General features: G+C 36.4%; 1 protein-coding gene across 2 annotated transcripts in view; it reads right to left on the minus strand.

Moving 5' to 3' along the window:
* Positions 1-27,190, minus strand: part of LOC118586772 (U2 snRNP associated SURP domain containing) — a 55,662-nt gene that overhangs the window by 23,357 nt on the left and 5,115 nt on the right. Inside the window, exons 2-18 of one of the 2 annotated variants that reach the window (XM_036192015.1) lie at positions 23,200-23,244; positions 21,376-21,507; positions 15,803-15,901; positions 13,582-13,696; positions 13,034-13,167; positions 12,136-12,203; positions 11,545-11,639; positions 11,428-11,463; positions 11,257-11,339; positions 10,254-10,419; positions 9,851-10,062; positions 8,870-8,913; positions 5,784-5,888; positions 4,205-4,271; positions 3,966-4,129; positions 1,895-2,057; positions 1,480-1,559 (exon numbers count right to left, since the gene is read on the minus strand). In XM_036192015.1, coding sequence (XP_036047908.1) covers positions 1,480-1,559; positions 1,895-2,057; positions 3,966-4,129; positions 4,205-4,271; positions 5,784-5,888; positions 8,870-8,913; positions 9,851-10,062; positions 10,254-10,419; positions 11,257-11,339; positions 11,428-11,463; positions 11,545-11,639; positions 12,136-12,203; positions 13,034-13,167; positions 13,582-13,696; positions 15,803-15,901; positions 21,376-21,507; positions 23,200-23,244 — 1,808 coding nt within the window. The remainder of the gene's footprint in view (positions 1-1,479; positions 1,560-1,894; positions 2,058-3,965; positions 4,130-4,204; positions 4,272-5,783; positions 5,889-8,869; positions 8,914-9,850; positions 10,063-10,253; positions 10,420-11,256; positions 11,340-11,427; positions 11,464-11,544; positions 11,640-12,135; positions 12,204-13,033; positions 13,168-13,581; positions 13,697-15,802; positions 15,902-21,375; positions 21,508-23,199; positions 23,245-27,190) is intronic. The other variant, XM_036192014.1, reaches the window with a different exon arrangement.

Genomic DNA, 27,190 nt, shown 5'->3' on the forward strand with positions numbered 1-27,190 from the left:
GCTTAGTTAAGATGACCTTGAGCTGCTGATCTCCTGACTCTACCTCTGGACTGCCAGGATCAGTGTGCACTACCACACCTGGATTTAAGTGGTGCTGGACATCAAATTCTGAGCTTCTTCATGCCAGGCAAGCACTCAACCGAGTTTCAATTCCCAGTCCAGGTCATAATTCTTAATTTCCTTTTACAGTCAATTCCTTTCCCTGAGCCTGACTATTTAATAAACACCGACAGAGGGGGAGCTCTGTGGAACTGAAGATTTACATATGAATTACAATACCCACTACAACTCCCTCGTGCTTTAGAAAATAAGAGCAAGGAAAATCAACCAACAGGGCTGGCAAGCTAGCTACTTAAGAGCACTGAGGTTCATTCAGATCCCAGTATGGACATGGCAGATCATAACTATGATTCCAGGTGATTTGACTCCTTCTTCTGGCCTACATGCACCAGGCACACATGTGATGCACATAATACAAGTAGGTAAAACACTTATATTAAAAAAATCAAAATAACAAATCTTTAAAAAAAATAAATCAATACAATGATCTACCAAAGGAAAAAAAATAATGTTAAACTTTGTTTTCTTCTTTTACATATGCCATTATTTATTATGCTATTTATGTTTATTATAAAGTAGCTAAATAGGCAAAATATATAGTTTTATTTTTTTTTAAATGTCACCTATTTGTCCTTCTGTCAATATTTAAGAAATAAAATATAATGCATGGTGGTTCATACTATAATCTCAGCACCTGGAAGGTTAGGACAAGAGGATCACTACAAGTTTAAGGTCAGTCTGGGCTACATAGTAAATTCTAGGCAATCTGGGCTAGAGTGAGACCCCACTTCAATTAAAAACAAACAAACAAACAAACAAACAAACAAACAAGGGCGAGCTACATGGCTCAGTGGATAAAAACACTGTTGTTAAGGAGGACAACTTGCAATCTATGCCAGAGACCCATGTGGTGGAAGGAGAAAATCAACTCCTACAACTCCTGTAAGTTGACCACTTATAGGTCATATTCCACATTCACACATACATAAACACAAATAAATGTCACTAATAAGAAAAACTGAAAGAAGTTTTCAAAAAACTAATTTACCTTACATTGGTTTAGTTCAATAAACGTTAAGTCCATTTCTTTTAAAAATTCTACTAAATTTCTTTAACTTTTCTGATTTTTTATTATTATTATTATTATTATTATTATTATTATTATTATTATTGTTGGAGTGAAGGTTGAAGCCGGGGTCAGAGGAGAACTTTTTGGAGTCATTTCTTTCCTTCCACCATTACACGAGTTCCTAGACTCAAACTTAGTCACCAGGCTTGCACAGCAAACATCTTAACCCACTGAGCCATCTCAGACTCTGAAAATTATTTCTTGTTAATGAACAATATTAACAGAACAATCCTCTTTTTGATCTCCTTATCCTTAAATCCACCATCTCAAGAGTATCAGTTCATACTTACAATTTCCTGTAATATGAAGCATTGGCAACTTTGGCTGAAGAGTTATACAAAACATCAGACACCAAATATAATCTGGCAATCTGTAATGCAAAATGAGACAAAAGGAAAATAGCCAACAGCATATCTAGAAAACAACCTGAATACTCCTTCCTTGAGTTTAGCTATAATTTAATAATAAATACTAATTATTATCTCTATGAGATCCATCATCATTACAAACACGACTTTTGCAGGAATACAATCTGCTAATTTATTTACATTTCAACTAGTTTCTCAGACAAAAGAAAAGACTACATAGAAAATATTTTATCCATCAAGCTCTTCATGTAAAAAAGAAGCTAATTCCAATAAAAAAAAAAAAAAGTCAACTATTACCCCCTTATCTAATGTTCAGAAAGAGAAATCATTTCAATACCTTCTTGGGAAGAGGTGTCTTTAAGATGGACAGCGACTCAGTAATGCAATCCACTATTTCTTCAGCAGCTTCAGCGTTATTAAGACAGAAAACCATAGCATCTCCAATATCATTTTTCCTTGGCGTTAATCCTCGCAAGATTTCTTCTAATTTATCCCGCTGTCTAAATATAAATTTTTCACTTATAAATATTTAAACCAATAACTACTGCTCACAGACTAGCTTCTTGTGGGTGTTTCTCAGTAAATTTACCAGTCACTGTGTTCACCTCACAAAAACTAGTTTATTTAAAACCCACTCAGATAAAATAGTTTTAAAGATTGAGTTTTGTTAGGTTGCCTCCAAATTTGGTACAATTTTTTTTTTTTTTTTTTTTTTGAGGGGTATGGAGGAGTTCAAGTTAGAGTTTCTCTGTGTAACAGTCCTAATTGTCCTGGAACTAATTTTGTAGACAAGGCTGGCCCTGAAACCACAGAAATCCACCTGCCTCTGCCTCCTGAGTGCTGGGATCAAAGGCATGTGCCACCACTGCCCATCTACAATATTTTTAAAAACTTATATAGAGCAGAATACTTTTTCTAAAAATAACAAAATATTCTAGTGACTTTATGGTCATTTATTTTAAAGTCTCCAAAAGTATTCCACTCTTACTATGCCCATTAAAATAAAATTAAAAAAAACCTCCCAGTTCTCCATATCCTTTCTTTGGAGGAAGTATTACTTAGGCACTTTTACAAGGAATTAAGTAGGACAAGCTTTTTCTGTAAGGAAAACAAATATTTTAGGTCCTGCAGATCACACAGTCTCTGTAACAGTTCCTCTACTGCTATTATTCCAAGGAAGCCTTACATATATGCAAAGCAATGAGCACCATTGTTTTTCAATAAAACTTTATTTAGTTGGAAAGCAAGATGGCAAAGCAGGTAAAAACACTTGCCTCAAAGCCTGATAACCTGTTTCATCCCTAGGACCCAGAGGTGAAAGAAGAGAGTCCTGCAAACTGTCCCCCAGCCTCCACATGCATACCACACACACATATACAAATATAATAAGTAAATGTAATAAGAACTTTAACCTTCATTTCCAAAACCAGAAGATAGCTAGATTTAGACTAAGGACTGGATCTCGAGCTAATGTAATGAACATCAACCTAAAGGAACAAATACACTCAACAACCAAAGGACCCCACTAGCAAAAACAACCTCACCAGCAAAGCACTGATGCAATGGGTATTAAGCTTTCCACAGTGTGCTGTGAAGGATGTAGCATTACATGCTACAATCTTTTAGCCAACGTTTTCCACAAGGTATAAAGAACTTCTAAACACTCATTTAATGTCTGCTTTTTAAAATGGAGCTAACTCATTATACCAGTTCTGAGTGAGCACTAACTCTTTTTGTAAGATTAAATTTTATCTTATGTGTTTGAATGTTTTTCTTCCATGTATACAACATGCATATCTGGTGCATGCAGAGGCCAGAAGAGGACATGGGAGCCCTAGAACTGGAGATAGAGATGGTTGTGGGCCACTATGTAGGTGCTGGGATCTGAATCCAAGTCCTCAGCAAGAGCAGCAGGTGCTTTTATTAGGTGAGCCATCCCTCCAGTATGCACTAATATTAATGTTTTCCTAGCTGCCAGTTCAGAACTACTACACACTACAGTAGTAGTTCTATAGTTCTATATAAAACTACAGAAAGGCTTTAACTGACCCCACTACACGGTAATTTTTCTTCTTTTATCTTGCACTCTGGAAAAAATTCTACTAATCTCTAGGTAATTTCTCCAAGAACCTTAAGTATTGCAATGCTAGAAAGAAAGAGCTCAACTATGTTTAAGAGATGACCACTAATTTCATCAGAAAGTGGTCAAATTCAACAGGATACACTCTTGTTATTTGCCATTATATTTATCCAAGATGCCTAAAATCATAAAATATGAAATAAAACATGCTAAACACTGGCAAGTGAAAATACCACTTTATCGGACGGCTTGAAAGAATTACAGCAGACGACTAAAGGCAGCAAGCATTAAGGCAACTTTCCTGAACATACAACAGAAAAGCTCTTACTCTTCCTTCAGTGCTCCCTTTTTACTAGGCTCCTCCACAAAGGCCTCCGCCTCTTGCTCTTCTGACATCCCATGAAGGTATGGATTTAATGGTGGTGGCCTCCAAAAAGATCCATTTTTGAACATACGAAAATCTTCTGTCCGCCATTTAGTTGGAGAATCTCCCTAATAATACCCAAAAAGTTATTAGAAAGCTCTAACCTCAGAGTTAAAGTCAACAAAGTAACTGATCCTACTTGCCTGCAGAATAGAATAAAGCTTCCACCTGTAGTAGACATGGGCTGGTGTCTGGTTTTCAAATAAGAACCTAAACAAGACAAACAAAAACAATAAACACCATAGTCTTTAGAAGAGAGCTATCTGCTTTAGTGTCTACATGAAACCAGCTACTTGTAGCCTATTCAATTAGAGAGAGAGAGAGAGAGAGAGAGAGAGAGAGAGAGAGAACACTACTATCAATTAAATAAAACAAATGAGAAATATTATTTGTCTTCTTCTAAAGAAGACCAAAAGAAAAGACCCTGTGGCATGGGGGAAGGGAAGGAGTCCTTTCATTTTCCATAATATTCACCCTTCCCGTGCCCCAGACTGCCTTAAAAACTAATATGAACACTCAGAATGACTGTTTTTATCTTTTTTTTTTTTTTTTTTTGAGCTGAGGATCGAACCCAGGGCCTCTACCACTGAGCTAAATCCCCAACCCGACTGTTTTTATAATTTTAAATTTTTTGTTTGGTTTTGAGACAGGATCTCTCTATGCAGCCACAACTCACAGAAATCCACCTGCCTCTGCCTCCCAAGTGCAAGGATTAAAGGTGTGCACCACCAGGCCATAATTGGCATTATATAGCACTGGTCAGAAGATAAACTAGAATACTAGAGAGATTTTCTCAACAGGTAATTTGAAAAGCTTTTACCCTATTTAATAGAGTATTAAATCAATGTCTTAGATAAAGCAATTCAGATGATAAACAATTTCCTTTCAAACTACTTTGCTCAATTCTAGCTTGCTTATGACTTTCACTGGAAAGCATAATGGAAGTTATTTTCCTCCTAGACAATTCTAAGAGCTAAATCTTCCTATTTTTAGAAAAAATTCTTGGAAAAATACATCTATATACTATTTATCTGTTTGCATGTGTGCATGTGCTCATGCACACCACAGAACAAATAGCAGTCAAAGGACAACTTTTGGGAATCTGCTCTCTCTTTCCACCACATGGGTTCTGGATTCTGAACTCAGGTTGTCGGCTTGGCAGCAAGAGACCTTAACCCAATGAGCTGTCTCACTAGCCTACTCTTGAAAATATTTTTAATATCAAAAGAGAAAGAGAGTTAAAAGGCTTTCAAATACCTATTTGAAGATAAGTAAAGTATAGAATATAGACACAGACTTTACAAGGAGCTGGGGATGGATGATGGATTTTGCCTGAAAATCTCAGTACTAAAGTAAGGCAAGCACAGGGCCAGTCTACGCTACAGAATGAGATCATCTCACTCTATGCCTCATCTGCCTCCAAAAGAAAGTATCGAAGTCAAGTCAGTCCCAAAAGACAAACATTATATGATTCTACACTTAGAAAAATATGTAAAGTAGTCAAATTCACAGAAATACAAATGGTGTTTGCAAGGGGCTATGAGGAGAGATGAGAGTTACTCTTTAATAAGTATAGAGTTTCAGTTCTGGAAGGTGAAAAGATGTCTGGAAATGAATTCATAAATGGTATGCTATAAAATAATGTGAATGTATTTAACGCCACTTGAAAATAGTTAATGCTAAATTTTGTTATAGATTTATTACATAATAAAAGAAGCACACCTGAACATAGGATTGTTGATTTCTCTGTTCATAATCATAGCTTCAAACATTGGCCCTTCACGCACAACAAATTCTATCATTCGGTGTATCAGGGCGAGCAAATTCCTACAACAACAACACAGTTAAAGAAAATGGATTCAGACACACCCCTATATAAAACTACACTTGACCTAAGTTACTATAATGGTGCAGTTAAAAAAAAAAAAAACATTCTGCTGACTAACAGAATTTCCTATCAAAAGAGTAACCTGGAGCACACATTAAAGGCCTTGTGCGTTAAGAGGGAAAGGGCCAGTGAGGGTAGAGGAACAGGAGGAAGGAGAGGTGAAGGAGTGTGGGAAGCCACAAAACAGCCTGACGGTAATAGACTGAATTTTCTAAATGCCACTTAACATTATTTCCAAAATGCAAAAAAATTAAATTATAAATCACAACTAACTGGATTATCAGCAACTTGCAATTTGCATGTTACAGCCATCTAAAAATGTATACACTATGTCTTTTTTAAAGAAATTAGTCCTAATACAGATACTTTCATGATATTGAAATGTTATGACCATAACTTTAATTTACAAAAATGTAAAACTATTTAAGGCCTGATTTAATAAAAGACCCATCCAAATTACTGTGTTCTAGTACACACATACCAGATGTAGTTTTTATTAAATCTGACCTTTAATGAGGCAACATCCCTTTGAAGTACTTCAAAATTAGTTTAGAATTCCTAGCGTGTAATCCTGCCTGCATACTACCAACCAATGAAAAAATTATATTGTAAAGCCATGAGTAAATGAAGTCCTCACTTTACAAAACAGGGGACATGGTGAGGTGTCCACTCTCTGTAATGCTTATCATCTACCAATGTTTGAGCCAAAAAGATATGAGCTACTATTTACTTTATTGGTTGCACTCATAGAAAGAATTTAATTTTTTAAATCAGAAAATAAAATCTTTAATAAAAGATTCCCAACTAATTTCAGATATTGACTAATGTGCCAGGCAGAAATGACTCAGCTTACTTATTCCTAAGCTGCTCTTTGACCTCACCTCCACCAGTCCCAAAGAGTACAAAGTCAGCAAGTTACAACTGGGAAAAGCAAGAGGACATTGACTGTGGTAGAAGACACACATAAATTACATCCTGAGCATTCTTGGCTCCATTAAGTCCATGTAACTGCTAGAATATAAATATAGTTATACAAGACAGATTTTTTGGAGGGAGGTCTATAATATTCTGCTTCAAAATACCTGATCATGAAATAATCTCTTATACTAACTATATTTTCTACAGTTTTCAAACAAGCCCACTCAAATGGACACTAGTATTCCTACATAGTAAAAATAATTCTAAAGATCAAAAAATTACATGAAGGTTTAAATCTTTACAAGGGGGAAATTATCCTTTAGAACTATTAATTCAACTTCAAACTGTTTTTTAAAAAATCACTTAATTTTAACTTAAAAATTATTCTCCTTCACAAATAGATTAACTGCTGTGCAGACATGCAGTACTGCTCCCTAGTGAGCAGGAACTCAGCACCCTCATAGATTGTGGCACTGTTTAGAAAGGGCCATGCAGTTATTTGTCAACTCTAAAATCCCCACTGATACAAGGCAAATTAAAGCTCAGGGAAGTTTCATGTGCAAATCATAACACATGACCATTTACCAGGTAGCCAAATGTTATAGACCCAGAGACTTTTATCAATATAGTCAAAAACAACTTGACTTCAGTCATTTAAGGAACATGAAAAATGGTTTATCATACCAAAGGATTCATTCTAATGGCAAGTCAAGATTTTTCAGCAAAATATATACACAAAATTTTGTTTAGAAATAAGCTGAGTCACACATAAAATTACTGGATGTTTTTTTAATGCTACAAAAAATACTTTCCCAGTGAACATTTTAACAGTGGAAAAATAACCCACTATAGTTTTAAACAGGCTTGTACTGATAAAAATCTATCTATAAAAAATTACAAGTTTAAAGGTTAAAATGTTTCATATGATTATTTAAAATCAAAATCTGACAATTAGTTGCTGCTGTCTTGAAATCAAGAGTAAAGCATTGCAATCACATTCTTCCATTAAGGATTATATAATTTTCTCATTTAAAAAATGACTTCTATCAAAACAAAACAGTGTAGTACAAAAATGTTATATTTTAAAGTGCATTATTTTATTTTTAAACAGTAATTATCTTATTCTGGGCAACCACAACAAAAAAAAAAAAAGTCTCTCAGTTATAATAAAACCACATTTATTGGAGTCGATCGTACCAATGTCTGGTCAAAAACTGTATACTTTCCCAATCCATCCCATGATGTTTTCCTGGTCCCCCGCTGCCGCAGACAGTTCAGCTGGTGTTGCTCACCAAGGCCAATGTCAAAGAGAATTTGGAATTCTTTTGTGTTCATTTATTATTCAACCAGTGTTGTGTTCCTGTGTTTGGGAAAAGGCTGAGCTTGACTGAGCAAGAGCATACCTTGTTTGTTCTTCATTAGCAATGTATTTAAAAAGAAAAAAAGGGGAAGAAAGAAAAATAGAAAGATCCAAACATCTTTGTTATCATGACTAAAATTTCCTATTATGTCTTATGTCCACAAAAACAATTGAAATTTCTTCTCAAAATCAATTATGGGAAAAAAAATACAACTGCACCGCCAGTAACATCTAAAACCAAGGCTGTATATTAAATGTAGACAATACAGAAACCAAAAGAAAAGCAATAGATTTGTTCAAGTTGTAATATTATCTAAAATTTAAGACATGTTTTATTTAAAACACCTATTTTCCCTTCACAATAGTTTCATATACCAGACCAACAACTCTACATTAATCTACTTAAACGTTCTAATTTCTAAAGCTATCAAAAACTCTCTAAAATGATAATAAAAACAAAAGAAAAGATAACATAAAATTCCAAAGTGTAATAACTTATTAATTTTTACACATCCCCCAAAAGCACTGGGAAGGAGCCATTGCTCAGTCAAGATATTACCTTTTCCTCAACACCATTTCTTTTCAATTCAGAAGGGGATATTGTCTATATTTAGATCAGTAATAATAAAGAAAAACATGTACCTTTCTGTTGGGATAACCACTTTGACTATGGCTTGCGACAGAGTCTGTATATGAAGTCACATCAGATAATAAACATAGAATATGTGAGTATTGTTAACAAGTAACAAGCAAAAATATACATAATGCATTGAAAACACTACACATCTAATCACAAGTTCTGCAGGCAATCACTGCATTGGAAGTAATTATACACTATGAAATTACATAAATGCAAATGGATGTGTTCACAGTGAACAATTAATGTTCACCAAATGCAAAGAATCAGAACATTCCTGCTAGAATGCACATCAATGCACTGAAATAGGTACTACACTGAGAATTATCAGATAAAGATTTTAATTCGTGAAGTAATTAACTGTTTGCCTCTGAGCATACAGTTTGCTACTTTGTTCCCAAGCCTTTAAAAACAGCCCTGCAACTTCAAGTGTAATTAACTCGTAACAGAACCAACAAATTCTTAAACTTGAAATTAAGTTGGTTTTATGTTTAATAAAGAAAAATACTCACCCTTTGCCTTTACTACATTAGTTAACTATTTTTGAAATACCATATATGCTGTGATATAGTCTAGTACACCTCAAGACCTTGAAAGCTAAGTTAGTTTGCTGCCATCCAAACAATTTAACTATTTAGGTGGTCTTTCTAATTGAAAAGTCTCTTAACCAAGTAAAAACTATCATGTTCTTAGAACAAAGTAAATTCAAACACTGAATTCAAGCAAACCTGAATACAACACTGAACAAGGGGGGAGGGGAGCTTACCGAGGGGTCAAAAGGGAATGGTAGCCACAAATAAAAATATGACCTAAATTAATTCAATATAGGGTTTCCATGGGCTAAGGCAGGGAACATTTTATTTCTTTATTTCTTTATGAGTTGCCAGAGTAACACACATATTTCTATAAAATTGTTGAAAAGAAATACTACCACAGATTTAGTATTTACATATTAGATGCAGCCCTATGTACATTGTTTAAATTACCTTCTCAAAATCCTCCTTGTTTTTAGGTGGTGGTAACATGGGAGCATTGGGGTTTTTTAACCGCTCTCTAGGCTGCGCATTAAAAGGCAGTCCGGATGGAGGTGGGGGGAGTGTGTGTTCCATCATAGAAGGCGGAATGTATATTGGATGTGGAGGAATAGGTACAGCTTTACCCCAACCTAACTTCATTTCAAAAGACATAATCATTTTTCCTACAAAAGAAAAAAGAAAAGAGAAAGATTACTTTGACAAACCTCCAGAGAAAAAAGTATTTCTGGTTACTTGAATTAAATTTCCTTTACAGCCTTTCAAATTCGATCTAAAGTCTCAGTACAGTTTTTATGAATAATCTTCTACACCAAAGAAAGATATAAGTTCTATAAATGGACCATAAGAACTTTACCATTTAAGTTTTTTAAAGCTCTTTCAGCATCTCTTCTATTCATAAAAGCCACAAAGCCACAATTTCTTTCTCTTGCTCGTTCTTCATCAGTTCTAGGCCACATAATTTTTACACTAGCTAATGGTCCAAATCTTCCAAATTCTTGACACAGCATTTCTTCATTCATCTATTAAAAGATGGGAGTGTTTAGTTATTCACACAGGAAGTGCCCCCACACAAAGAAGTCTATGCAGCCCAGAAAGCAAAATCATTTTCACAAAGTAAAAAGCAACATATTAATGCTACAGTATTACATCTAAACGTTAGGAATTCAACACTGGGGCATTTGCAATATTTTCATATTAGAAGCCTTCTATTTAATTTAAATGAGCAGCTAGGGTTTAGAGTCTTAGAGCTACTGGAACCAAAGGTGTATCTGAATTCTCTTCCTGTTTGAAGATCTCAGGATCTAAGAATCTGTTTGACAGCAGTGGTTTAGCTATAAAACTGAACAGCATTTCAGGCAAGAGTGGGGAGTGTAGGCAAAGAAAACCACAGACTCCTACCGCTTTTCCTCTCTAGTACTCATCTACCAAGGCGATCAAAAAAGTCAGAAAACTGTACATGCACACCACAGTCAGAAGTAATGAAACTAAAGCAAAGGAACTGAAACACTGAAGCCAGTGTGGTGACATGTGTGACAATGGGGGAGGTGGGGAGGAGCCCCAGCTAAAACAGGAAAACAGTTCAGCAGGAAAACAGTTCAGCAGGGAAAGCGCAAGGAGGAAGGAAAAGGAGCTCTAAGAAAGCGAGCTACACCTCTGGCAGAGGTGCCTCCAAGAGCACAATCCCGTCACTAAAAGAAGAATGGACAGGAAACAATTTGTATCTAACCAGTAAGTCCTAAGTTTACAAAACAATTCCATCAGATTCATCAACTTCAGAATCTAAATTTTACTTTTCTAACTGTCCAACAAGAAAAATGACCGTTAAGTCAACACTCATTCTATTTTACTGAGATTACCTGTGGATTAATGTTTCCAAGGTATAAGTTAGTGGTACTTGGATCTCCTACATCATGTGAGCCAGGTGCATAGTCATCAAGAACTAAAACCAGGAGAAAAAAAAATTACACTCTGTGAAATACAAAGCTGAAACAGTTTCTATTAATTAAAAGAGCAAAAAACTGTATTACCACCAGATGATCGATTTCTTCTTGAAGGCACATCCACTGAAAAGGAAAAAAAGAGAACAACTCTTAGTTTTAGGATGATAAATCATAAATACATACATGAAAATCAACGTCACTTACTAGAACGTCGCTGACCATCAGAATCTGACTGAGGAGGCTCAAATCGACTTAACCTGCCTTTGGTTTTATGTCTCTCATCACGCTCTTCCTGAATTCTGTTGAAAACATTTAGCAGACTTAGAGTAAGCCAAATTCATATTTAGTAACAGAGCTTATTGAAGTAACGTCTTCAATAATGTACTTGCATTACCAGTAATTATAACCAAGGTTAGTGAGCTCCTCAAGTTACAAGACAGGAACAAGCCTATCGCTACAAGTCCACACTGAAAATAATGCCTCTTTGGGGGTGAAAAGAAAATTCAACATGAAACTACTGCTTACATTTTTGCTCTTAATAGATTTGGTGACCTCTACCCCAGTGAATAAATAGGATTCCAGATAGGAAATAAACCAACTGAATCAAATCTACACATGACAAGCAGCAATGGACATTGACTACATGCTAGTTGACTTTCAAGCACATACTACCATCTATTGTAGCTACAGCAAGCTCACTTGTAAGCCAGCTGATAACTAGTATACATATCAACACATCTGATATAATTATCAGTCCACGATGCTATGATGGAGAATTCCCCCTATAAAACTTACTGTTTTAGTTCCTCTTTGAAAAGTTCCAAATTGCTTTTTTTCTTTTCTTTCTCCCCTTTCTTCAGTGGCTATGAAGAATATGACAAGTTATAGTTGAAACAAAGAAGATTAAACAAAATTTATGGTTTCCTTGACAGTGACAAAAATCTTCTGGAATTGCAAAATGGCAATTTTTTAATAACTGTGAATATACTAGGAGTCCACCTAATTATATAGACTTTGAAAAGCAAATTTTAAGGTGTGTGAATTACATAGCAATAAAGCTGTTATATTTTAATTGCTTTCAGAGCTATCTTAACAGCCACACAAGAAAAATCCATCTCACTATTTAATGTAATCATATTTAATTAACCAAATGTGGCTCCAAGTGGCCTGATCCCACATTCATCAACCGACTGTCCCTTACGAAACTCCTATTTCCAGTGAACAAAAACTCTATAATGAGGGTTGGGGATTTAGCTCAGTGGTAGAGTGCTTGCCTAGCAAGGACAAAGCCCTGGGTTCAATCCTCAGCTTAAAAAAAAAACAACTCTATGATGAGAAATTAAAAGACAGATAACATCAGCTGACAGTAACCCCTAAGAAGTTCTAAAACCGTCCTAAGGAACATGTACATATTGCTAATAATTTTAGGATCTTAGTTTCAGAACTGTTGAAAAGAACAGTACTGTCCTACTTCTGACTTACAATAACAAATGTTCAACGAGTATTACTGCCATGTCCTAACCTAATCTACCACCGCTCATCTACATGAATTACTGAGTCAGACAACATCAAAACCCAACACCTTCTCCAAGACTTATAAACCATAAAAAGTTTCTTTCAGGGGATGCACTCAAAGTACCAGTAACAATACCAGCTTCTAAAATAAATGCTCAATTACTTAATAATTACTTACAGGTTTTTTCGTTTCAATCACAAGAAGAGATGGCGGCCTTTCATTAGATGACTGATTTGGAGGATTTTTTTGATCTGCAAATCTTGAAGATGGCTTATAAATTTTACCTCTTTTTTCATCTGTTTCATGTTCATCTGAAATTTAAAATACTAAATTGTAAAACTAACTTCATATAATTTTGGTTTTTGTTATTTTTATTTAAGAAGAAAATTAAGAAGCTTTTAGTATTAAGATTTGAATATGAAATTAAATTTACATTATTATCACTCTACCCAGAAAAGTCACAATTTAATAACATTATAGCAAAACTATGAAACATTAAAATTTCTGCAACATAATGTGCTTTTTTTTTTTAAACTTGGTACTAAGTTTTTTGTTTTTTTATTATTAATTCCTTCATTATTTCATATTTGGTCATTTAGTTTGCTACTTAATCTAAGCACTAGAGGGTGCTAATAGAAAAGAAACGTGAAACTCAAAGTCAAGTCTTCCATAACTATATTGCTGCATCATCCAAGATTTGTTCAAATCCAGATCTCTGCTCTTACCTTTAGCTGCATTAACAACCCCGCCTCGAACAAATGTTTTCACTTTATTACCATCACTTCCTTCAAAAGCAGCAAGAAATTCCTCATAAATTTCAGCAGCTGCCTTTTCATCCTCCTAAACACATAACGAAGTATTAGTGACATAAGAACTGCTGTTGGGGTATGGCTTGACTAGTTTTTGGCTTTTGAGGGATTTCACTATGTAGCCCAGGCAGACTTGAATTCACCATGTAGACCAGACTAGTCTTAAACAGAGATCTGCCTGCTTCCGCCTACCAAATGCTGGGATTAAAGACACACTTATGTAGAGAGACAGCTCAGCAACTAAGAGCACTTGTTCCTGAGGATCCAGGTCCCATCAACTACATGGCAGCTCACAACCATCTGTATCTCCAGTCCACAGGGATCAACTCCCTCTTCTGACCTCTCTGGGACTGGGCACATAAAGAGCACAAACACACACAGGCAGGCAAAACACCCATACACATAAAAAAGAACAAAGAAAAGAAATTATATACACAAAGACTCTTCCTTCCCAAATAATTCTAATATTTACTACTACTTGTAGCCATTAGATATTACCAATAATTATATGCTAAATAATTAAAACAAAAAGGCTTTGCTCCTTTACTAGAAATTTAGAGAAGCAGAAAACAACTTACCACATACAGGTAAACAAGTAAATGTATTTAAAGACAATTCATGAGTCAAGTTGTAAGACAAATGACTGTATGAAAACATATTAGCCTATTACTATCTGAGAAGTTCTCCAAAGCACAATGACTTAATTCATCAAACGTAAAATTTTTTCTCAAATAACCAAAGATACAATACAAGCAAAGCCACAGTACCTATTTCTAACATGGCATTAAAGAAGAAACTAGAAGAACTGACATTCTCAACTATACATCATCAAATGTCCCCAAAATATATATGAATAAGAATATCAAGCTGAGAATGGTGGTACATGCCTATCACTTCATAGGAGAAGGCAGGAAGGGAGAGTTCCAGACCAGCCTGAGTTACTAATGAGACTGCCTCAAAAACCCAAATCAAACAGAAAAATGGAACAAATTAGCAAAGAAATACATCTAATAACAAGGAGAAAAGTGTTACTCAATAGAGGGGTAAGTATATCAATAAAAGGAGTGTCTAGTGTCAGAGAGAGATACAGACTTTCCCACAAATAAAACTGGCATAAAAACTATTTGAAAAGAGATAAAATGCCAAGAAAAACTGCATGAAGATTAAATTTTCTTAAAAATGGAAACAATCCTAGGGATTCATTGGGATTCTCTTAAGAATGCAAATCCTAGAAGAAAACACAGGGAAATTCTTCTATAAGCCAAAAATGGAAAAGGAAGGAAAAAAACTTGATTATAAACAAGAAATCATGGGAAAAGACTTCACAATTGATTATAACAATAGTTTAATAAGAATAAATTTGGGTTGGGGATTTAGCTCAGGGGTAGAGTGCTTGCCTAGCCCTGGGTTCGGTCCTCAGCTCCAAAAAAAGAATAAATTCAGAAGAAAAATAAAACGGGGAAGGGGCTACTCAACTGTATTCCCACTGAAAGAATTGCAAATTCAAAACTACACTGAGGTATTATTTTTCACACTACAGACTGGCAAAGAGTCCTTCAGTAAGATTCACTACCCGAAAGTGTATGAGGGTGGGGTCATCACTTTTATTAATATACCATTCACTCCAACAATCTCCCCTTTCAGGAATATGTCCCAAAAGGCAAATAAGAAAAAATAAAATAAAATGCACCTATTCATAAAAAGCATTTATATATAATGTCCAAAGAGTAAAACCACAAATCCCTCAATAGGATTTTAAATGAACACAAAGTTATAAAAATGTAGACTTTTTCTATCCTACAAGTAACGACAAAGATATAACATTTGGGTAAACAAGATAAATGGAGGAAAGTACTCTCACTCTATAGCAGGTTATCATCCATCTAAGGGAAATGGGTACAATACAGTTTACCAGCACACACTCACACTTGGACAAAAAATAACGTCATCACAAAGAGCTATAAATCAGAGGACAGGCAGAGAGGCTGAACTCATCTAAACATCCTTTATGTTAAAGACCTGACTCATGTGGGGCGGCAAACATCTAAGCAGCAAACCGTTCTTCAGGAAACATGGCTTCTAGTGCTCCTTGCACACTCATTTCCAAGTATAACCTAAAATACACTTCAATCATTACCTTTTTCTTCAGTTCCTCTTGTTCTTTTTTACTTAGAGTTCGCTTTGCTGTGCTCATTTTTCCAATACTGAATGCTTTAAGCTTATTTTCTAGAAGAGGCTGTGAAAAGAAACAAAGATTATTTTGTCTTTACATACATATTTTAATGTTACCTCTGAATTCTAACATACTTTAACTGATAACCAAGTCTTTAGAAGAGTTACTGTTTTAAAAGTACCAATGCAAAGAAAAGCTGGGGTTACCTCAAGCAGATGCCTACCTCAGGCTGGTTCTTATGTAAATACTCATTCATTGAGGAAATATTTAAACTTGGGCCCACCACCAGCTTCCAAATAAATACACAGAGACTTATTCTTACTTATGAATGCCCAGCCTTAGCTTGGCTTGTTTCTAGCCAGCTTTTCTAACTTAAATTATCCCCATTTCTTTTTAACTACGTTTTTCCTATGGGCTTTTTGTTTGTTTGTTTGTTCTTTTGGTTTTTTGAGACAGGGTTTCTCTGTGTAGCTTTGTGCCTTTCCTGGAACTTGCTTTGTAGACCAGGCTGGCCTCGAACTCACAGAGATCCGCCTGGCTCTGCCTCCCGAGTGCTGGGATTAAAGGCGTGTACCAACACCGCCCGGCCCTATGGGCTTTTTAACCTTTCTTTTTTTTTTTTTTTTTTTTTTTTTGAGCTGAGAATCAAACCCAGGGCCTTGATCTACCACTGAGCTAAATCCCCAACCCTTTAACCTTTCTTTTTCCTTATATCGTTATTTCCGTCTTATTCCATGGCTGGCTCTTCTTCTCCTTCTCTCAATCCTGACTTTCTTCCCTAGATCTCTCCTCCTATTCTCTCTGTCCACCAGCCCTGCCCATTTCTTTCTTCTGCCTAGCTATTGATCATTCAGCTCTTTTTTGGACCAATCAGGTGTTTTAGGCAGGCAAAGTAACCTTTAGTGTTAAACAAATGTAACATAACAGAATGCAATCTTTGTATCATTAAACCAATATTCCACAGCACAAAGTAATGTAACACATCTTAAACTAATATTCCACAAGACCAAGGCTTAGAACAAAAACAAAAGCCTAGAGGAGGGAAAATATAGACACTGACAGGCAAAAGTAGCAATGACAGCAAACAGATCATCAGGTGGGAGGGGCATACATTTCCACTCTCAGGAAGCCATCTGTATTTCCATTTCAGGTATTACAAACCATATCACATCCTTTTATAACGTGATTAAGTACACTTATCAAAAATATTGATATTAACATTTCATTTTCTTGGCTGGGAATGTACCATCTACTGCAAGCTTCAGCTTTCAGCATTTATAAAACTTTATCAATAATTTTTGAACACACAAATGATCATCCCCAATCTGAAAATCCAAAATCTGAAACACTCCATACCACAAGTAGAAAGTTCCACAACTGATCTCAAAGAACAGGTTGCAGTCAAAATCCAGATGCAAAACACCCTGTAACAAATTGCCTTTGGGTTGTATGTATAAGATATATACAAAACATGCCGGGTAGTGGTGGTGCACACCTTTAATCCCAGTACTCAGGAGGCAGAGGCAGGTGGATCTCTGAGTTCGAGGCCAGCCTGGTCTACAGAGCTAGTTCCAAGACAGGCTTCAAAGCTACACAGAGAAACTGTCTCTAGATAGATAGATAGATAGATAGATAGATAGATAGATAGATAGATAGATAAAAAAAGACATATACAAAACAGAAGAATATTATGGTAGACTTGAGTCCCATGCCCTCGGGTATATGAAAATATTCCAAAAATCAAAATCTTTAAAAAAAAAAATCCAAAATCCAAAATCCTTCTCATGCCAAGCAGTTCAGATACTCAACTTACATAAGAACACTGTATCTGGCAACACTAAGTAGACCCAGTTGGTTTAAAAAATACAAAGTAGAAGTCCTCCTTCCGTCCTCCATCCTTTCCTTTGCCCACTGCCATCTCCACACCCACAGGCCTAGCTCCAGATGTGGAGTGGGGTTGGGAGCTGCATCTGCCTGAAAAATGTAGCTCTCAGCCCTCAAAGAAGCTTCTCTTTGTAGCAGTCGGAGACCACTACAGAAAACTACAACTGTTCAAAATATAGGAACAACTGACTGTGAGGTGCAAACCCAAGGAATAGCTCGAAAACATAGCTGGAGAGACTTAAGAGCCAGAGTCCAGCAAGTCTACTTTGAGATTGTGTCACCTAAAAATGAAAATGAAGCCACACCCTGACAATGTGGCTGCATAAACAGACCTGAATAACACCACCACCAGCAGACATCTTAAGTGGAAGAAGGAAATCTCCAGTGGCCTACCTCTAGACAGAAAAGAGGCCACTAAGACTGCTGAGAGGGAGAATTAGTCTTCCCCAGGGATGAGGCCTACAATACCAAGAGGTCAGCCCTAAAACCATCAGCAGGGTGTGTGTGTGTGTGTGTGTGTGTGTGTGTGTGTGTGTGTAAATAATAACCAAAGAAAAAGAGGACATGAATTTGAGGAGTCAGAGGGAGGAACAGGAAGGGGGAAATTATGTAATTTTATTTTAACTAAATTTTTAAAAATTAAGAAAAAGTGCATAAAGTTGGGAGGGGGGATATAAGAGGAGTTGAAAAGGGAAGAATGGATAAATAGTGGATTATACACATATGAAATTCTCAATCTTTTAAGAGAAAACATTTTTAAAGAATTTAGTACATTATTTTATTTATTTTGTGTGTTTGCATGTGAAGGACAGAGCACATGTACCAAAGCAAATGTGTGAAGGCCAAGGCACAACTTAAGAGAGCTGGTTCTCTTTGTCCACAACGTAGGTCCCAAGGAGCAAACTTGGGTGGGTCAGGTTTGGTAGCAAGTGCCCTTACAACCTGAGCCACTTAGCTGGTCCAAGGAAACAGTATTTTAATGAAGCTATCATATGTACAATTTAGAAGTAGTTTCCTTCTGAAATTTGATCTTAATAGTCCATAGGTTTTCAGTTGTTTCATGTTACTCATTTGATTCATAAACTTAAAAGGTAGGATTGTTAATTAAATACAACATAAAACCCTGAAATCTGAAGTTTTTCTCTTCCTTACTAAAATGAGAAGTTAACAAAGAAATAAATTACTTTATGGAAGAGAAACATTGAGGCCACCTACTTTGAAGTTATATTAAAAACCTCTGGGAAAGAAAAGCAGTTAAAAATACAAAAGGCAATCAATTAAGCAATCTCTCTCTCTCTCTCTCTCTCTCTCTCTCTCTCTCTCAGATGTTTACTTATTTTATATTTTGCTTGCATATATGCCTGTGGTGCACAATGAGATCAGATTCCCCTGGAACTGGAGTTACAGATAATTGTGAGTCACCTGTGGGGTGACTGGGAACTAAACCTGGGCCCTGAGCAAAAAAACAGCAAGTGCTCTTATACACTGAGCCATCTCTCCAACCTCAAAAATCAATTTTTTAAAAACAAATTCAAAATCACCTTTTCCTCAAAAAAGAAAGAAAAATGTCTTACTATCATTCACTGTCATTGGAGTTAGCTTCAAAGTTTAAACAAATGAAAATTACATAGAAATTCAAGAAAAAACACAATTTTACGAAACAAAATTTGGGGTTGGGGATTTAGCTCAGTGGTAGAGTGCTTGCCTAGCAAGCACAAGGCCCTGGGTTTGATCCTCAGCTCCACAAAAAAAAAAAAAAAAAAAGAAAAGAAACAAATAAACAAACAAAATTTGTGACTGGAATAGTTGGCACATGTTTTTAATCCCAGAATTCAGGAGTCAGAGGCAGGCAGATCTGAGTTTCAGGCCAGCCTGGTCTGCAGAGCAAGTTCCAGGACTCTCAGGGCTACACAAAGACACCCTGTCTCAAAAAACAAAACGGGGATTGGGGGGGGGGGGGGGGGAGGAGAAGAAGAAGAGGAGGGAGGAAGAAAGAAAGAAACAAACAAACAAAATTTACATGCTCAAATTTTATTAGTATCCTCATCGCTAGATTTAGATATCCAGAAGAGAAAATGACCAAAAAAATTACTAAGTGTTTCTCAAAGAAACAATATAATCATTTATGTAAGTTAGTAGTTTTTGGGTTGGGTTTTGGGTTTTTTTTGTTGTTGTTGTTTTTGTTTTTTTCGAGACAGGGTTTCTCTGTGTAGCTTTAGAAACTGTCCTGGAACTCGCTCTTGTAGCCCAGGATAGCCTAAAACTCAGAGATCTACCTTCCTCTGCCTCCTGAGTGCTGGGATTAAAGTCGTGTGCCACCACTGCCCAGTGAGATAAGGAAGGAAGGAAGGAAGGAAGGAAGGAAGGAAGGAAGGAAGGAAGGAAGGAAGGAAGGAAGGAAATGAAAGAAAGGAAAGAAAGAAAGAAAGAAAGAAAGAAAGAGAGAAAGAAAGAGAGAAAGAAAGAGAGAGAAAGGGAGAGGGGGGGAAGGAAGGAAGAAGGTAGGGAGGGAGGGAGGGAACAGGAAAGGAAAGGAAGAGAGAGAGAGAGAGAGAGAGAGAGAGAGAAAGAAAGAAAGAAAGAAAGATCAGTGTTTAATGCTGGCTGATGACTTAATATTTTCTGAACTTTTTTCACTAGAAAAATTATTTAAGTTGTACACTTTTTAAAACTAGTGCTAGGGAGTGAATGGAGGGCCTCATACATGTTAGACAAGTATGCTACCACTAACTTTTATACCTACCTCAAGAAAAATGATTTTAAATAGATTTTTAAACACTAAAAGACCCAGTGAAGCTTTGTAGTAAAGAACCCATTTCTCGAAGGCAGGTTAAGTAACTCAGAACCTGTGTATGGATCCCTAGTACCTATGCAAAAAGCCAGCGGTAGTGAGGTATATGTCTGTGACCCCAGCACTGTGGGTCTGAGGCTGGCCAGGCTTGCAGAATGGAAGAGGAGCTCTAGATTAAGTGAGGGACCTTGGTTCACAATAAACAACGTGGAGTGACTGAGAAAGATGCCCAATGTTGACCACTGGCCTCTACTTGCACTTGCACCTGCGCGCGCGCGCACACACACACACACACGTACACACACGTACACACACAGAGAAAAGAACCTCTTTCTGCGTTCCTAATTGTCCCAGGACTCCACTTACCCAAGTGACTAATATCTAGTCCTGCTTGTTTGTGAGAATATACGTGTTTGTGTTCATGTTGTGGGTTGGCAGTGTGTACACCAAGGCATGTCTGTGGAGGTCAGAGAACTCCTCTGTGAAGTCATTTCTCTCCATCCACCTATACATGGGTTCTAGGGATCCAACTTGTTTCTAGGCTTGCACAGCCAGCACCTTTACCTACCGAACAATTTCACCAGATCCAAGGACTGTCTTAATTGCCTGAATATGTCTAGTAACTCAATAAACATGACAATAATCACTTTACATTCAAATGTTTAAGTTTCAAATAAAATTAAACACCTTCAATAAAATGTCTAATATAAGTTACAAATGCTTCTTTAAATAAATGGAGTTTATTGCTAATAAAAAATGTTAATTTCAAATAATTGAAAATGAAACAAGTACAAAACCACCATACTCAATCAAGGACAGAGTAGACCGTTAGCCATCCTTTGTCATCTTTAGCAATACTCACTCTTGAGAGATTCTGATGAGGAGAGTCACAAAGGCTTTCACGGGCACTTTCATTCCTATAATTGTGTTTCCTTGGGCTTTTAGGTCGTGTTCGACTTGGCATATCACTCTCTGAGGGTCCAGATGCATCCATCTTCAGATAAAGTTTTAAAAATGGTTTCAAAAATGACATCCATAGTACTAAAAACTAGAATTAATCCAAAGTGTCTACATATTGAGATTTCACTAGGTTATCTAAAAAAACACATTATTAACAACACCAAGTTCATAAGTAATTCCCTTGAAAGCTCAAATATTACACTAAAAACATTTGTTACTCTTTCCTTCTCTTTCAAGAAAATAATCTGTCAGGGTTGGGGATTTAGCTCAGTGGTAGAGCGCTTGCCTAGCAAGCACAAGGCCCTGGGTTCGATATTCAGCTCAAAAAAAGAAAAGAGAAAATAATTTGTCAAATACCCAAGACAGATAAAGAGTTTATTAGTTCATAAAGCAGTTATGAACTACTACAAACACACTCTAGTAAGTAGCAGACCTTAGATGTACTTGTTTCATCACACAGGCTATGAAAACCAAAGACTTATACATGAGTTGAGTCTTAACAATTTTACAACTTTACTTTTTTTTGTTTTAACAATACTCATTTTTTTTTTTTTTTTTTTGAGTCAAGGTCTGTTAAAATAGTGGGTCAGCTTCAATTTCATGATCCCACAATCTTCCTTCCTGCTTTATCCTCCCAAATGCTGGGGCTACAGGCAGTATCCACCCTGCTCATCCACTAAAATATCCTTAAACTAGCATATTTTACTGTAGATGATGGGAATGAATGAAACAGTTTATTTTGGAGTCACTTCATTGATTCATGCTAATGTGCCAATATTTTTGCCTACCAGCTTCTGTACTATCAGGGAAAATGTCAACACAATGAGAAAGGCAAATAATGCCTTGGCATTGTTACAAAAGGGTTTTTATTGTGGCCTACATGAAGCATGGGAGGAGAGCACATGTGCACTTGTTTGCACAGGAGTCTGAAAGCCAGAGGTTGTTGTCAAGTATCTTCCCTAGTCACTTGCCACATTATTATTTGAGGCAAGGTCTTTCACTGAACCTGAACAGAAGCTGGCTAGCCACCAGAGTGCTCCAGGGATCCATTTGCCTGTCTGTCTCCCCAGGACAAAGAGTAAATGAAACATGAACCACCATGCCCAGCTTTCACATAGGTGCTGTGTCGAGCATTTTACCTACTGAGCCATCTCCCAAGCCCCTATTGAAAATAGCTGAGTTCATATACCCCTAAAAGGTTCACAACAGTTTGTAGGAGGAGTCTGCACACCATATTTTGAATACTGCTATAACATAGGAAAACAATATTCATTGCAATATTCAAAATGCCAAAAAGCTTTAAATGAAAAAGGTTTATAACCACTAAGAAAACAAATACATCTAAATTTCTATAGTGGAACATTATATCATGAGGAAAGAACTGATCAGCACTCTCTATGCCAGCTTATTTTCAGGAATTTCAATAGACAAGGTACAATGTGCAGCAAGAAAGGGGTGTATGTAAATGTAATCAATATATAAACAGATTCGTGTACACAGAAGTTTATGAGCACAATAAAAAATAAAATATACATGTCAAGTTTCTAGTGCAATTTGAGGGAGTTTATATACAATTTGAGGAAGTTTATATAAACAAAACACAAAGCCAGACACAATTAAATGTTCACATAATATAACTGTATTCATTTACCATGTAATTCATGCACAGACATATAAAGAGAAACTATTTTTAAGGAAAAAAGAAAAAGGTATCTTTTATACTTACATGGGCATCTGAAGATCCAGATGAATGTACATCAGATGATCGGCTCTACAAGTATCAAAATAACAAAAGCAGTATTTAAAGGATCAGAAATTCTTTCTACATTGTTTCTTATGCTGCAGAGGTTTAATCTTCCCTAGCTTTCAGCAACTGTTTTTCAGCTAATGAAAATGAACAATGCAATGGCATTCTCTGGCTCACCAAAAACAAAAACAAACAAAACAAAACAAAAAAACTGTGATCCACAGTAAATGTGTTAGGTAAATTCTTTAAAATTAACTGCATATTTCCAAATATGACATAAATGCAAGTGAAAACTCTGAACTGTAACTACCTTTTCATAGTACAAGCTGCAAACCTAACACTATTCCTAACAAAACATGTATACAACGAAGGCTTCTTCCCAAGTCCCAGCATTAACACTGCCAGAGCAACACTTCTTCCAACACAGAAATCTCCGGTTTTTCTAGTCACTCACAGCAAACATAAATAATGGGTTCTAACAGCAAGAAAACACATATCTTAACCTTCGTTGCTAAGGAGAAGGCTCAAAATTCACTGCAGAACTAGTTCAAGGAAGGAAAATCTTATCAAATCTCCATGCTCAACAGGCTGTAAGAGAGCTGTTTCTGTAGTGCATCCTTAGTCCCAGTACTCAAGGAGGCAGAGGCAGGAGGACCTCTGAGTTTGAGGCCAGTCTGGTCTACATAGCAAGCTCTGGGACAGTCAAAGCTACATAGTGAGACCCTGTCTCAGAGAAAGAGCAAGTCAGCAAACTGGCTAGCTATTTCTAAAGAAGCATGCCACAGGCTAACTTCTGGCATAGAAAAGAACTGTCTTTAAATACTGCCATTTTGGGGAAATGTCAACTGTTAAAATTTCACATTACTTTTTTCTTAAGTGACACATTTCAGAGTACACAAGGTGCTGAGTATTGTTTTACTTACCTCATCTACAACATTTACTTCTCTGAAACCCAGTGAGCCAAGCCTTCAGAAAAATTAGTAAGAGGCAGCAGGCACCACGGTCCCTGCCACCTTCATCTTTCTATGTATGGTTTGTCCTCATCTTTAAAGTGCCCTCCCACTGTAAATGTTCTTCTCCCTGCTAGCCTTTCTTAAAAGTAAAGATGATGTGGGGTGTGGGGGTAGCTACCTTGTAAAACACATCTTGATATCTGTAGTCATCTGGAACTTAGAAAATCCATAACAACAAATACCTACTTTTACAAAAGATGAATTCAGTCAAGAGGCTAAAGGAAAACTACTTTGCAATACACTAGTACTAACCCACTAGGAAACAAAAATAATGTAACAGTAACAAAAAACAGAAAATACTCAGAACTAACTTTAAAGATTTTTTTAGAAGAAAAAACACAAACTGTATGAAAAAAAAATCCATTCATCCAAATCACTTTTTTTTTTTTTTTTTTTTTTTTTTTTTGCCAGAGCTGAGGACCTGCGCTTGCTAGGCAAGTGCTCTACCACTCAGCTAAATCCCAACCCCCAAATCACTTTTTAAAGACTCATTCCTGGACAGGAAAATTCAATATTAAAACCATATTAAAATTATCCAAAATTATTTATATATGTAATACAACTTTATTCAACAGCTCAAAATCCCAAAGAGAACTCTTTGCAAGTGAAGTTTACATTAAAGCAGCAACTTGCAAGACAGCAGGTTAAGAGAGCATCTCCTTAATCTGTGTGTCGTCATAACCAAATGGCCTTTTCTAGTATTTATCTTTTTGTTTTCATTTCTAGGATTTCAAAATAAAAACCACCAGATACTACTCTGTTTCCCCAAAGTTAAGTCTCTTCAGACGCCAGACATTTGTAATCTAATCAAGACTATCACTTAGGGCCACTCAGACAGCAGGTAAAGGTGCTTGCCAAGCCTGATTGACTTGAGTTCAATTCCTGCGATCCACCTGGTGAGAAAGAACGCTCCCACAAGCTGTCCATCCACAATAAGTAAAATAATAACAAAAATGTAAAAAACAATTTTAAAAAAGATATCACTTAAATAACTGTTCAACAAGTTGGTAAACAATCTCAAAATCAAAGGTAACCAGTTCAAAAGTCAGCTACAATGTGATGAACTTGTAAATAGAACTGTAACAGCAGGACCTGAGAAGATGAATCAGCTGATTTCAACTAAGGTAAGACGTCAATACTTACTGCAAACCTTTTACCAATGATATGCTGCTTAGCTACCCAGCATTCTGATCAGAATTTTAAACTTCTGATTAACAAAGAAATGCAAACTGAGGTTCATAAGACTTTTACTTTATGTGCACGGGGTGTGTGTGGGTGTGTGTGTCTGTCTGTCTGTCTGTCTGTCTTATGAAGGGCAAATAACAATGTGTAGAAGTCAGTTCTCTCCTTCTACCACCTGAGTCTCCAGGGATTGCACTCAGGTGGTCAGGCTTGACAGCAAGCACCTTTACCTGTGAACCTTTCCCTGGCCTAGACACTAATTTAAAGAAAAAAAGACAGTTGAAACAATATGGTTATACCACAAGAGCACATCTGGCCAGGCAAATCTTAACCTGGCAGGGAAAGGAAGATTGCCAGGAAAAGCTTCTAGGAAAGGATATGAAGATATCTGAAGTAAAGCCAGCAATTCAATAACCTCTAACCTCTGGCCCTCCAACCTTCAAATTCTTTCTAATCTATATTTTGGAACAACTCTCCTAAAGGGCTTTCCAGCTTATTTTATTCCCTACATTCAAACCTCTCCACAATTTAGCCCAATCACTATCTGTCCAGTCTTTATTCTCCCCATGGAAGTGCACTGAACACTACCTGGACTAGTCATTCAACAATTAATTCATTTCCCATTCCTTTTCTGTCTTCATCTTCCCCAGTTCTTTCTAATACCCCAAAATACAACCTTCAAAGCTCTGCTCACTGTTAAAGCAATCAATCAAATTCCACTAAGCTCTGGATAGCTCCCAATCTCCATGCAAGCGTATCATTTCCTTACTTTGAGATACTTCTGACAGGTCTGCCTTGTTCTGTAGACTGACTCTCGTGCTACACAGCATACTCCCCCAAACTCTGGAGATTTCTTGTTTGAAATGTTGTATCTCAGCATTATACTCAAGATCGTGCAAGAGAAAGAACTTCAACATAACTGTTGACTTATACCCAGTCTACACAAGTGCCTACCAAAAGAGCTGCACTCTAGACGACACACCACTCTGCCCGCTCACTAACAAGTGGCTATTCAAGTCAAACCAAGTTTTTCACTTAAATTTGGGGGGTGGGGTGGGGGCAGCTCAGTGGTTAAAGAGCACTGGCTACTCTTACAGAGGACTTGGGTTCAATTCTAAGCACCCACATAGCCGCTCACAAGTCCCAAGGGATCAATGTCTTTTTCTGGTCTCTATGGGACCAGGCACAAACATGGTCCACAGATATACATGTAGGCAAAACACCCATATACAAAGTAATATTTTTTAAAACTTTAAGAACATTAAAACATTCTGTATAATAGTTAATATTTATTCATACTCATAAATACTATCAATATAGGAAACACTTAAATACATTTTTTAATGTCTCTAAATGTTCTTACAAGTTGAGGAACAAACCTATAACTCTTATTAGTCTCAAGTGTTACTACTGGCTTTCAAAACTTATTTCCAGGATTGAGAGTGTACCTCAGTAACAGAGTGTACACTCAGTGTGTACAAGGTCCTAGAATCAATTCCCAGTGACAATACAGTTTAAGAGGCAATCTGCAAGATTAATTTTTTTATTCTAAAATTCCATAACAAAATTTTTATTATTTATTTCAAAAGTGATACTCAGCTGGGTGGTGGTGGCACATGCCTTTAATCCCAGCACTCAGGAGGCAGAGCCAGGCGGATCTCTTTGAGTTCGAGGCCAACCTGGGCTACAGAGTGAGTTCGAGGAAAGGTGCAAAGCTACACCAAGAAACCCTGTCTCGAAAAACCAAAAAAAAAAAAAAAAAAAAAAAAAAAAAA

Source organism: Onychomys torridus, chromosome 7, assembly GCF_903995425.1.
Source record: "Onychomys torridus chromosome 7, mOncTor1.1, whole genome shotgun sequence".
Taxonomy (NCBI): Eukaryota; Metazoa; Chordata; class Mammalia; order Rodentia; family Cricetidae; genus Onychomys; species Onychomys torridus.